Genomic DNA, 13,856 nt, shown 5'->3' on the forward strand with positions numbered 1-13,856 from the left:
GCTTTGGAGACCAGGCTGGCCTCAAACTCACAGAGATCCGCCTGGCTCTGCCTCCTGAGTGCTGGGATTAAAGGCATGTGCCACCACCGCCCGGCTCCTCCTACTTCTTTAAGATAGCGCTTTTCTGGGGTTAAGGAGATAGCTCAGTATGTAAAGTGCTTGCTTGAGTGTGAAGATCAGTTCATATCCCATGTAAATCTTGGTAGGCATGGCAGCCTGCCTGTAATCCATGCCCTCAGGAGGCAGAGACAGGGCATCTCCAGAGCAAGCTAGGTAGCTAAACTAGCTGAATCTGGAGCCCTAGGTTTAAGTGAGAGACCTTTGATATGTAAAGTGGAGAGTGATCAAGGAAGATACCCAACATCAACTTCATGTGCCCACATACATGTGAATATGCACATACACATGCACACAACAAAACACATGCAAAAATGAATAGCAATGAAATAAAAATATAAAATTACACTTTTCTGACATGGATGAAATCATAGTAAAAAGCCTAGGAAGTCTTCCACTTAAATGATATGGTTATTTAAAGTAATCCCAATGTTACACAGTTGTATTGTCTCTGTAAATTGACCCACAAAAGCTTAAGTTTGGAGGAAGAAAGGGCAGAATGTGCTTCCAGTGGCACTTGCAGGTTATTGTTCGTTAGGTTGGTTACCATGCAGTTTTCAGAGAAAATTGCATGGGAGTGGAGTCTGAGGATATCTAGGCAAATGTTAGTTTCTCTTATTGCCTTTGCTTAATCTTTGATTTTAGTTATAGTTCATAGCAGACTAAACAACATGCACACACATCAGTATTTCTGAAATAGGAGTCACTTTGGAGATGGTTGTTCTATGAATTTTATGAATGTCTAGTTTTCATATTCTCACAGTCATACCTAATGTGTGTAGGCTAAGAGTAATGCTCAGTTCCCTAAAACAAAGGGTTTATTTTATTTTGCCCTTTAAATAGTGAAAATTCTCCATTGTATTTACAGTTTTCTAATCTAGTGTTAAAGCTAGATTTGATAATTACTGTATTGTAACTTTATTCTTATTTTTCAGAAAACGCCAGTTTGAAAATATTTTGAACAACTTAGAAACAACCCAAAGCCAAAGATCTTAAAGCACTTTCTTTACTCAGGCATCTTCCCATCTCCAACCCCTGCAAACAAACTGACTCAAGCCCAGGATAGTTTATCTTCTTTTCCCACCCTTTAAAAGGCAGAGTACAAATGAGTGAACTCACCTTTGTGGGCTCTCAGTTTATTTGGTGGGATGAAACCGAAAGCATTGGTCTAGACTGGTTCAGACTGTCAGTTCCTCTCAGACTGAGGACAGTCCCTGACAGGGAGGAGGAAGACTGCCTTGTTGGGAGTCACTCTACCCCAATGTCACTAAAGGCCTTCTTCTTCAGTCCAATTTCTGTCATTGAGAAGCTTGAATGGGAATGAGTGCCTGTATGCCTCGGCTATTCGTCAGACCCTTTGATTGTCCTAGGACTGAAAGTGTGGATTAGAGGCCTAATCCTGTAGGTTGTTATGGGCTGGTGCAGAAGTGCTAGTGGTGGTAATCTTATCCTTGGTACTTTCCCTCCCCACTTCTGGACATCTTGCCCTGTGGCCATACAAACTAGCATGTTAGGAAACAGACCTATGCAGCTAAATTTCTAGAAATTAATGTTGTATTTATGTTGCAACTTATTCTGTAGAAGGAATATTTAACAAGAAGGTATTGAAAAATATGTATCTTAGCATTATATGGTTTCAAATCTGAGAGTTTTATTGTTATGTTTTAGGTATCTAAACTTCTGAATTCTGGAGTATATTTAATACACAAAGAACTGATAACACTATTACAAGATGAATCACTGGAGGTAAGACAAGTTCCCACTCCGGTGTTTACTTCTTTTATGTTAAGGCAAACTATATCAGCGCCTGTGTCACTGCATCACTGGGATGATCTTAGAAATCAGGACTTCCAGTACATCTGCTTTTAAGAAGGGAAGTGTGTGTGTTGTTTGTTAAGGAAACTTGGGAAGCGCCAACAAGTAGACAAAAAAGAACCTTTAATTAAATCACCATTGATACTTTGATACATTTTTTTTCCTAATAAGTGTTGCATTTTTCTACTAGAGGTTCTGTTCACACTTATAATCATATCACATTTTGGATTTTTGCTAAGCATTTTTTGAGAGTATTTTACCTTGTACACAGACTCACAAAGATACTGAATTTCTTCCATCTGATGCTATGTTTGGCACATTCTATTCACCAAAATGACTATTAGCCTGGGGGGACTTAGCTCATCACATGATACCTGAGGGTGTCACCTGATGTGACAGTTTTAAAGACATTACCTTTCTCCAGTTCAGACAAGTGGATGCTACAATTATTATTTTTTTAAATAGAAAATACTCCTAATGTTGTTTGGTCAGAAATATTTCTGTATATAAACTGAAGTATGGAATTAACTAATTTAGAGGACACATAATAACCATTATAAACACATCAATATCTCTTTAAAAGGTACTAGATGCTCTTATAAATCACCTCCCAGAAATCTTGGAACTTATGTCTATTGGTGGAGAAAGCAGTGTTCAAGAAAATAAGGTAAATCTTATCTTTCAGAAAAGTTAGAAGTCTGTCATCTTCTTGTACAGGGTGGTTGTGAGGAAATAGTGAAAGAATGTGTGAGAAACATTAAAATAGTGCTTGCCCTGGTGCTGACCAGTGTCCAGCCCTCTGTGTATTTGTCAGGACCCGGGAATGGCAGATAGTACATCCCTAGCTGGCTTTAGAATTTACACGAGGGGTCTAGAGAGATGGCTTGGCAGCTGAGAGCTGTACTGTACTTGTAAAGGGCCTGGCTTCTATGCCGGCTCCCTCATTGGGCACCTCATGATCACAGGTGACTAACTCCTGTCTCCAAAGGAATCCAGTGCCCTCCTATGGCCTCCTGCAGCACTGCATCCCTCCATCACCACACACACACACACACACACACACACACACACACATAACTAAAAAATAAAGGTAAATGTATATAAACAAGTTTGCATGAGTGTTATGCTATAGAAAGGAAGGACAGGTTACTTTCCTAGTTCTGAGCCATATTTTAGAAGGATTACTGTGAGATACCAACAATTAATTTGAAACAACTTAAGCTCTCAATTTCTGTCCTGTTATTAAGGAGTTTGAAGGCCAAAAAGCCATAGGCACCACACACCTAAGTTTTCCCAGATGATGAAGTGATATAGGAATGAAATCTTCCAAGTTACCCACTCCTTCCCCCTCAGGCTATTTCTTGTGCTTCTGCTGTATGGAGTATGTAGAGTACCTGAAAACTTCTAAAGGAAGGCCCTTTTCAAATACAGTATTTATTTCTAATCACTAGACTTACTGTTTTTACAATAAACATACAAGCAGCTAAAGAAAACAACACCTGCTTCATAGCCATGCCAGTGCCTGTGAAGGCTGCAGCATGAGCTGCCCTCTGCAGCTCCTACAATTCTTATTGTCTTTGGAAATTGTCTTCATATTTTCAGTATTAATGATTATCACAAGTATAGCAAGTAGGACAAAGGGGAGGAATTTAGAAGGTCAGACTTGCCCTGAGTGATATGTAAGGAATTTTGCTCTAGTTAGAATTGTTGCCTTGGTAACCACCAAGGAAGAATAACAAGCCCTGGCTCTAGAGATTTCATTTCCTGGTGCCATAAATTTTACTCAAGCATTTTTTTAACTACTTGATTATGTGTGATAACTACTTCCTGGTGATAGCTGAGATGGCTTCTAGACTCTGAAGCCCTTCCCTGGTGTATGTTTCCATTACGGGCTGCAGTTGATGGCTTAGTCACCATCAGCCTTGTATTTCTTTCCAGTTATCTTCTCTGCCTGACTTGATTCCTGCACTCACGGCTGCTGAGCAGCGAGCTGCAGCCTCTCTGAAGTGGAGGACCCATGAGAAGCTGCTGCAGAAATATGCCTGTCTGCCTCACATCATATCGAGTGACCAGATTTATTACCGTTTCTTACAAAGAATGTTCACCATCATGATGACAAATGTGAGCCCTCCATTTCCTCTGATTGTTTTGATAATTTTGATTGGGGATAATTTTGTCATTATCAAATTCTTCACCTTTTTAAGGTACACAAACCTTGGTTCCTGTCAGCTTGGAAGGAAGGGCAGCATGCCCGCAGGTCTGAGAGAGGAGTCAAGTCTCCTCTGCTTCCTTGATTTACCCTTTGATCTTCTACCATTAGCTGCAGGGAAGTATGACCATACTTTTTGTCCACTCTCAGAAGAGTATGGATAAACTCACCTCACACTTCTGTGTTGTTTTCAGAAGCAGTGCATGGGTAGCCCAGTCTGTCCTCAAATTCATTACGTACCTGAAGGTGACATTGGTTCTCCTGCCTATATCTCCCAGTGTTGGTAGTATGTGTGTGTGGCACCATATTTAGTTTATGTGGTATTGGGGATTGAACTCAGGGCTTCATGCATGCTAGGCAAGTACTCAACCATCTGAGCTACATCTCCTGCCCTTTACCTCAGACTTGTTATAGTATTTCTGGAGAGAAAGGTTGACAGGACTCAGTAATGTCAACTGCAAAAGAACCTCTGCTTTGCTCTTCCTTCTGAATGTACCCACAATGTCAGCATCTCATATCTGCCAGGCCTTTATTCCCAAGACCTCCCAGCAGTCCCTGTTAGTGTGCATTCTGTGTCTTTTATAGGGCCTAAGGGCAGTTACACTGAACGTATGGATGCCTTAGTGTAGCTAGCCTACTCAGGTGAAAGGAGTAACTACTTGCTGTCCAAGCAGCTATATGAGAACCTCACGAAGTTGTCCACCTTTTATAACACTTCCAGAAAGGACTGTTTGGCCTGTAGTCCACTGTGTATACATGATGGCATCCTAATAACAGTTTTGAAAGTTTTTTTTTTTTTTTTTAAGCTTCAAGTACTGCGGATGTAGCTTAGCAATAGAGTACTTGAATAGCATGCATAAGGTCATAGGTTCAATATCCTGTAGCAGGGCAAAACCAACCAAACAAAAACCTTACATATGTTTCTACTTTACAGTCTAAACTAAAGTATCTTAACTTTTCATTTCATAAAAGGGAAATGAGGAATTCAAGAGTCATTTCCAAAATTCAAAATCAGTTTTAGTTTCAAAGATTTAGAAAGGAGAAAATATTATTGGTATTATTTTCAACTTAAAATAAGCAGCACAATATATTACCCACCACCCAAAAAGTCCATCACACATAGCAATGAAAATCTGAGGAATTGAGGATTGTGCTGTAGATATAATAATCTTAAAAAGTGATTTGACAAGAATAACCCTTGTCACTTTTGTATTTATTTATTTGTTTACTGTGTGTGCATATGTGTATGTGTAAGGGCACACAGATGCCATGACACACGTGTAAAAGTCAGGGACAACTCATGGAAGCTGTTCTGAGGACATTATCATTGATTTCTGTCCCAAATGGATATTTGTCTTGCATTATAAGAAATATTACATGAGGCATAAACTGAGCATATATTTCATATATCTTGTATATATGCGTTTGAAATTCTGTTATACTAAACCAAATGAAAGAAGAGAGGAACAGGCTTTTATTTAGTTCACAGTCTAAAATTCATTTAAGCTCTATTATAGTTCTGCTTACATACTGTATTAAATTTTCAGTTCTAAACCATAGTAGATTTTGTATTTAACAGTTACCAATGTCACATAGCATAGTGCCCAGTAGAGTGGACACTTGTGTAGATGTAAGAGGGTACAACCAGCACCCCTGTCTCTACACTACACAGCTGCAGTCCACTACAGTAGTCTGGGTTTTAGTGATGGAATATTATAATATTGATAAGTAAGTCAGCATGGTGCACATGAGTTTACAATGGACACAGTAGACCTGCTTTAGAGATTTCTTTAAGGTATTTGGTTTTTCCCTCTAATTTCCAGTAAAGGTAACTGGTTGAATTCATTTAGAATCAAGGCTCTGTATAGTGGTGTGATGGGAATCTGAAGGACAGAGAGTTTGGAATACTGGTAATGCAATCTGTCAGCTGGCTGGGTCCTTTTGCTTTGCTTGGTGGCACTCTTCAATATTAACACCCTTTTGTAGAGTTCTGGAACCTTTGCGTCTACACTAAGCATTACAGCTTTTGTGTAGGCATAGAAAATTTAGCTTCCTCAGTCCTGACAGTGAATAACATTGTACCTCCTGGGCTAAGATATTTAGTCTCCAGCCCTAGAAATGATACCAGCCCCCAAATTCTTCAGCAAAGTATCTGAACATGGATCTCTAAATTTCTGCGTTAAAAGTGGTACAGTTTTGGTGATGTAACTGGCACGTGGTATGCTCCTGGAATGTTTGTTGGATGTGTAGAAATAGTAATATTCAGCTGGCTGAAAGGATGGTGGCTGAGGAACATGTCATTAAAAATGAGGTGGCAGGGAAATTATAGTCTAACATGGATGATTTGAATGTGACTATGAGATTGAATTAGCTTGTGATGTCTATCTTATTTCCCTGAGTGACATTAACATGAGGTAACAGAGATCCCTCCAGAAGGGTGTGAGCTCAGGGTTTGAAAGACAATGAGCACTTCTCATTTAGCCAATTGCTAATTGATTTGGTGCACATTAATTGTTGAGAACATATCTTAGGGTAGTATAATTGTCTTTCCTGTTTTATTTCTTTAAGAATGTCTTACCTGTCCAAAGAGCAGCTGCACGAACTCTATGCATTTTTCTACGATATAATCGTAAACAAGAGCAGAGGCATGAAGTCATTCAAAAATTAATTGAACGTAAGTAATAATTTTTGAAAAAAGTCACTGAAGTAGTGACCTTAATTATATCTGCAATGCTTTGTATATCATTTTTCAGAGATAAAATAGGCTGATGGTGGTAAATACCTGATATGTGCTTTTAGTTGAATTTTGTAGGTTAATTTGTGTTTATCTTGGAAATCTTTATGTCATGATCAAAATTTTCATAGATGAAAATAGTATTTAATCAGAGCTCTCTTTTGTGAATTCCAACACTTGAGAAATTTAAATATATAAATGTATGTTGAAAGGCTAATTTCTACCTTGATAAAATAGCATTTGGAACTAAAGCATGAATAGAATATTTTTTAAATCTAGTAATTTATTTTATAATACTGTTTTCAATATTAATTGAATGAACAAAATGTAGGCTTATAATTCTTTCTTGAATGCTGTTGACAGCACATATTAATGTGAAGCTAGTGAGCTGTTAGGATTTGACTGTATTTAGAAACTAGGTTAACACATGTAAGTTTATTGTGATTTGTTAAGAGCTAAAAATCACGGCAAAAATCTTTAAGTTATTAATTCTGGTGGCAAATATATATGTTTTTAGTGAGTTTATTAGTCATCAAACACTTGCTTTGACTAAAATTATGCTTAAATATTTTTTTAATAAAATTATTATCCAGCATAGACAAGGAAGAGGATTTCCTGACTGTTAGAATTCACCATACTAATCATGAACCACCACTTTTCAGGAAAAAAAATACTTTTGTAAAATTGTATTTAAGGAAAATTATGCTCAGTGTATTTTGATTTTTCATTTTATGGCCTGTTTTAATTCTTTTTTCATTTTGCAGTAGCAGGGACTTAAATTTAAAATAAGTCTCATTTTTTAAAGCTTTAGTTTGGTTTTAAGTATCAAGAACTTTGCCTTTGCACACTTATGTAAAAATGAGAAAATTATGCTTTAAATACCAACCTAAAGTACTGTCAGTTTACATATGACTTTATTCATGTCAGGCACTTTTAAGGAAACAAAAAGAGAACAATTAGTTTAGTTTGAAAGGCCTTGCAGGGTTTGCAGACTGTGTTTGAATTGGTTTAAGTGTGTCCATCCACTCAGATTCCTTTCCAGGTTTCAATAAGATACTGTCTACAGGGTACTCAGCATATAGGCGATGGTCAAACATAGTAACTATAGTTACTCAGTCATCACAGTTCATCAGTGCTTACTGAATTTATCCAGTGTTAACAAAACCTTTTCCTAGTAAATATTATAGTCTACAAACCTAGAGTATATAATGACTGTTTTCTCTTATCTATTGTATTTGTTAAATAAATTGTAGGTAGAATGAAACTTTGCATACATTTTTGGTGTTTAGCTTTGTAATATGTAATTTCATGTAGGGAAAATTAGGTTATGGTATTTTTGTTGTTTGTAGAGTTGGGCCAAGGGAAGAGTTATTGGAATAGACTTCGGTTTTTGGATACCTGTGAATTTATCATAGAGATCTTTTCCAAATCATTTTTCTGCAAATATTTCTTTCTACCTGTTATTGAACTAACCCATGACCCTGTGGCAAATGTGAGGTACGTATCACTTTGTAAGGTTTGAAAATGTTGCATTTCTCATATGTCCTTTGTGGTAAATGTTTGCAAACTCTTTTTCTTATTCAATTAAGTCAAGTGAGGAATTGATGCTTACTTTCAGAGTCTTAGTAGTTGTTTTTGAAGGTTGACTTAGTAGTCACACATTTATGGGATACAGCATATATAGATATTAGATAGAACAATAATATCAGGATAGTTAGCATTTTCACTTCCTTAAATATTTGTCATTTCTATGTGCCCAGAGCCTTCAGCCGACTCTTCTACTTATTTATAAAATATATAATGAGTTGCTGTGAACTGTAGTTACCCACTATATTACAAAGGTTATAAGATATTCCTCCTATATTAACTGAATTTTGGCACCCTTTGCCGACCTCTTTCCAACCTTCCTTCCTTCCTTCCTTCCTTCCTTCCTTCCTTCCTTCCTTCCTTCCTTCCTTCCTTCCTTCCTTCCTTCCTTCCTTCCTTCTTTCCTTTCTTCCTTCCTTCTTCCTTCCATCCTTCTGCTTGCTGATGACCACTGTTCCCATAGTCACCTTTTCAGCTTCCACATCTGACATGCATTACCTCTTTGTGCCGACCTCATCTCTCTTTATGAACACCTTCCTGCTCCATTTGTGTTGCAGCAGTGCTTCATTCTTTGTTAGAATTGTGTTTATATACCATATTTTCTTTACCAGGTGTCTGTGGGTAGACATCTCAGTTGGCTTCATAGCCTGCTTGGTAATAGTCTTGGAATAAAAATCTCAATCTCTTAACTGATATCTCAGATCTTTTTTTAAAAATTTATTTAAAACGGTTTTTTTCATTTTACATATCAATCCCAGTTCCCCCTCCCCCATTCTCCTGCCCTCCCCACTCCTCCCCCATTCCACCCCCCATCCACTCCTCAGAGATGGTAAGGCCTCCCTTGGGGAGTCAACAAAGTCTGGCATACTAAGTTGAGGCAGGACCACACCACTTCCCCCTGTGTCAAGGCTAACTCAGATCTTTTGTCTTACTGAGTAGAGCATGCACAAGTCAAAGCCAGCCTGCCAGGCTGGGTGAATAATTATTATTAATATGATAAGATCCTTAAAAAGTATTTCTTACTAAAAGTGATAGTCCTTATTTTCAAGAACTTTATACTCTTGTGGGCCCATGAATCAAAATGTTTTCTAGATATACTTTGGGTAATAAAGAATGAATTATGTTTTGTGTGCTTCTCTACACAAATGTTTTAACATTTAATTTACTGTGTTTAGACACCATCAAGGCTGGGAAAATCATGTTGATATTGAGGAACCTTCTCCTCGGTGGCCAGAAGTGAAGTAATTTCTCTGGAGTGGACTTGAGGGTTCTTAGTTATAATGTCTTCAGTATCTGTGCTGAATAGTGATTGAGATGGAGACCATTGGTGCACAGTGTTGAGAATCTCAGAGAAGAGCTTCTTCACCTTTTCAAATGCACAGAAGCAAGGGCTCCTGTGTAGAAAAAGCTCTTGGCTGAAGGTCTGCCGAGACAGCATCCTGGAAACCCTAGTAATGGGACTTAGCTGCCTTAAGCTTTGCAAAACAAAACAAAACAAAACAAACAAACAAACAAACAAACAAACAAACAAAAAACCACAGAGCATTAACCTGGAGAACACATAATGAACGAATGAATCCGCTAGCTGTAAGATAGAGAGCTGCCTTCCATCCCTCCCCAGAACTAGACTAAAAAGAGGAAGAGTTGGAGTTCAACAAAGCCAAACCTCTCATTGGCAACCTTCTCTTGGGAAGAATTCCTTCACTCTCTTAGATATCTGCTCACCTTCCTGGCATTCTGTAGCCTCCTTGTTTCTTCTTTTCTCAGCTGATCTAGACAGTGGTAGTGCCTTAGTGTGTTTCCCATTTCTCCTCGTCTCTCTCCTCCTCTTCTCTTATTACTCTAGTGATCTCTCCAGTCCCATGCTTAAACTACCATTTTCATGCATTCTTGACTTTATCTCTTGCAAGGACATCCTGGACAACAGGATTACTGAACTAGCTGCAGATTTATAATTCCCATAGAATATCTAATGGGCATCCCAGACTTAATCTGTCTAGCTTTCAGTACTAGGTCTGCTTTGTTTGCATCTTTTCCTTCTGCAGTCTTCTGCATCTCACTAAGCAACTGGCTCATCTTCCCACTGCCCAGGCCTAAACCTAAAACCTTTTCTCTCTGTCATCCCATCTGCAGTCCCTGAGGCCACTCTGCTGCTCACAAAAGTCATGCAGAGAGCAGGCTTCTCTGGGTACCTCTGCTGTTCCTTCTGGCCTAATGCACCATTAGCTCTTACTTGGGATTTTCCCTATTGCTTCTCTTTCCTCCTTAGCCACTTACAGTCTAATCTCAAAACAGCAGACGATAACTAGGAAAGTTGTTAGGCCACTTTTTTCCTCCCTCATACCCTCCAATGCTTCTCATTGCGTTTGAAATAGAAGCCAGGCTCTGCACAGTGGCCCACAGGGCCCTGCATGAACTGGGCCCTTGTCACCACTCAGGTCTCCTACTAAGCTCATCTGTGTTCTATTCTGTCTTGAGGCTAGTTTGCTAATTCAGAGTGTCACTAGGCAAGCCTTCCCTCTTGGCCACAATGCTTTTCCAGACACTTGAGTGTCTTGCTCTCTGATTTCCTAGGTCTTTCCTTGAATACCATATTTTCAGTGAAAACATTACTAACTTCTCTAACACTGCCTTCTAGACTGACTCACCACTTTCTGGCAGACATTTTCTTTATATGCAATCTGTTTTCTGTGTCCCATACTGAAATGCAGACCCTAGAAGAATGGAAGATTTTGTTGGTTTGATTCAATTTTGTGTCTTGGTATCTAGAATAATGAATGCATTCTAACTAGTAGGCACTCCACACATATTTGTTGCATGGACAATTGAACTCTGAGCTTTTCTAAAGCTTGAACTTTTTCAGTTGCATATTCCTATTACTGTTAGTTATTATTAAGCTCCCTCTAAATACAGAATGAAACTTTGCTACCTGCTGCCCAAAGTGAAATCAGCTCTGAAGATTCCTGCAGACATGCATCTCCTCCAGCAGTTAGAAATGTGTGTGAGAAAACTCCTGTGTCAAGAAAAAGATAAAGATGTCCTGGCTATTGTGAAAAAAGTAAGTGTCTCTCCTGCTCTAAAAACCTGTTTATTGCAGTGTGCCAGTGTTAACTTCAGCTTTCCTACCTTAGCTTAGTAGGGTAACAGTCTGCAAGTGTGGTAAGAATGACTAAATGGCAGGTATATTTGCTAATGCTGGGTACACCAGTTCCTTTGAAGGGCATTTCTAAAGGGTAATCATTTTTGTTACTAGCAGTATGAGTTCCTTGTGGGTGAGTTGCGCACCTGCGAGGTGTTTGTGAACCTGGCTCAAATGATGACCAATACCTCATTCACTAGATTTTATTTACAAGTGATCACAATCCAGTAAAACTGGCAGTAAAATTGAGGAAGTCGTGTTTCTAGAAGCATGTGGGAAGACCCCTCAGAGTGAGTTCAGTGCTCTGTCTGGCTTTGTAAAGGCACTAGAGCTAGAAATACTGACTGCTGAGAACATGCCAATAAGTGGTGGAGCCAGCATCCTGGAGCTCTGGCATCACCCAAGCACATCTCTTTCCAAACACTGACTTTATGCCATATGATTTTGCTCTAGCATGAGGATCTGTTATGTAGATTATTTGGAAATGTTGGAAAACTAAAATAGTAAAAACTTTGGGTTAGTAAGATCAAAGCTTAAAATGCTTCAGTTTTCAAAAACTGCACTTAATACATAACTGACAATGTTATAAGATCAATAAAAAGATTATGAATGTGTGACTTTGGAACACAGTTTTTGAATGTTTATTGGTGGTAAAAGATTAGCTTATTTTTTTTTTTTTTTTTTTTTTTTGGTTTTTCGAGACAGGGTTTCTCTGTGTAGCTTTGCGCCTTTCCTGGAGCTCACTTGGTAGCCCAGGCTGGCCTCGAACTCACGGAGATCCGCCTGGCTCTGCCTCCCGAGTGCTGGGATTAAAGGCGTGCGCCACCACCGCCCGGCAAAGATTAGCTTATTAATATCATAGTGTAAACTCTTCTCTTTGAATACCCCTGGGGAAGGGGTTTCTTTGAGAAATACTTGGTTGATTGTGTTTCATTACTGTTGAATCAACTGTAATCTCTAAAAACTTGCCTTGTAGACAGTATTGGAGTTGGACAGAATGGAAATGTCTATGGATGTGGTAAGTATACTCTACCTTATAGTAAAGAGATATTTACAGTCAGCAAGAAGTTGTCACTAATGATTGACAATGCCATTTAAAATTTTAAACAGTTTCAGAAAAAAAATTATGAGAAAGATTTGTTGGATCAAGAGAAAGAAAGAGAAGAACTGATGTTCTTGGAAATGGTATGTTGTTTCCCCCACATACATCCTTCTGATTAGCGTTAGCTGGCCTTTGACAGTAAACCTAAAACCAATTTATTTTAGTTTTACATTGTTCCATATTTCCTAAAAGACTGAAGAGAAGTCTTGATCCTGAACTTTCATCTTTTATAAATTGGAAGAAAAATTACAATTGAGGGTGTTTAGGAAAATGAGTTTCTTGAGTGAAACTAGTGCCTATGTAACCACATGTATTTAGTCCTTGTTGAGACATTCCCACCTGCCCCGGCACTCCATCCTCAGCATCCATTGAGTGAGTTTCTAGCACTAGTTGATCATGTTTCCTAGAACTCATAGGGCTTTAAATATCCCTGATGCCAGATACTAAGTAGCTTTTTGTTTGTTTATTGGCCATACAACCTTGCTTTTTATAAGGTCTATTTTTAGGTTGTGTTCATGTTATTATTAAGAGCTCTTTTGTCACATGCTCATATTGTGAATATTTTCTTGAAATCTGTCTTTTGATGCATTTAATAGTCTTTAGAAAGTTTTAATTTTGATATTCATTTTATTCTTTAAAAGGACTTATTTTTAAGTGTGTGTGTGTGTGTGTCTGTGTCTGTGTCTATGTGTCTGTGTGTCTGTGTGTGTGTGTTGTGTATTCACATAAGTGTGATTTCCCTTGGGGGCCAGCAGAGGGCGTCAGACCCCTGGAGCTGGAGTTGTAGGTGGTTATGAGCCACCCACTGTGGGTGCTGGGAACCAGACTCAGGTCCTCTGCCAAGGCCACAAGTACTTTAGCTACTGAGTCATTTCTCCAGCCCTAAAGTCCAACTTATTAAGCCTTTCTTTTATGATTGTTGTTTTCTTTAAGAATCCTTGTCTGTTTGATTTTCTCCAATGCTTCTACAAATTTTAGTTTTGATTTTACCCTTAGGTCTTTGCCCAATTTTAATTTTCAGATCTTTTGATTACTAACTGTTTTGGCTCCACTTATCAAATCCCCTTCTCCTCCACTGAATTGCCTTCCCACCTTTCACATGTCAGTCATTCCTGTGTCTCCTGACTCCCTCTTCTGCTCCGCTGATTTGTGT

General features: G+C 38.5%; 1 protein-coding gene across 4 annotated transcripts in view; it reads left to right on the plus strand.

Annotated features, from left to right (window-relative positions):
- The window catches only part of Ppp4r4 (protein phosphatase 4 regulatory subunit 4), a 94,973-nt gene that overhangs the window by 63,868 nt on the left and 17,249 nt on the right, over positions 1-13,856 (plus strand). For all 4 annotated transcript variants that reach the window (XR_006063591.2, XM_006990915.4, XM_042261105.2 and 1 more), the window contains 8 exons: positions 1,786-1,863; positions 2,516-2,599; positions 3,871-4,053; positions 6,710-6,815; positions 8,225-8,372; positions 11,376-11,520; positions 12,578-12,619; positions 12,712-12,786. Coding sequence is in view for 3 of the 4 variants with exons in the window: in XM_006990915.4 (XP_006990977.1) it covers positions 1,786-1,863; positions 2,516-2,599; positions 3,871-4,053; positions 6,710-6,815; positions 8,225-8,372; positions 11,376-11,520; positions 12,578-12,619; positions 12,712-12,786 (861 nt within the window). In the remaining variant the exon portion in view is untranslated. The remainder of the gene's footprint in view (positions 1-1,785; positions 1,864-2,515; positions 2,600-3,870; positions 4,054-6,709; positions 6,816-8,224; positions 8,373-11,375; positions 11,521-12,577; positions 12,620-12,711; positions 12,787-13,856) is intronic.

This window comes from Peromyscus maniculatus, chromosome 14, assembly GCF_049852395.1.
Source record: "Peromyscus maniculatus bairdii isolate BWxNUB_F1_BW_parent chromosome 14, HU_Pman_BW_mat_3.1, whole genome shotgun sequence".
Taxonomy (NCBI): domain Eukaryota; kingdom Metazoa; phylum Chordata; class Mammalia; order Rodentia; family Cricetidae; genus Peromyscus; species Peromyscus maniculatus.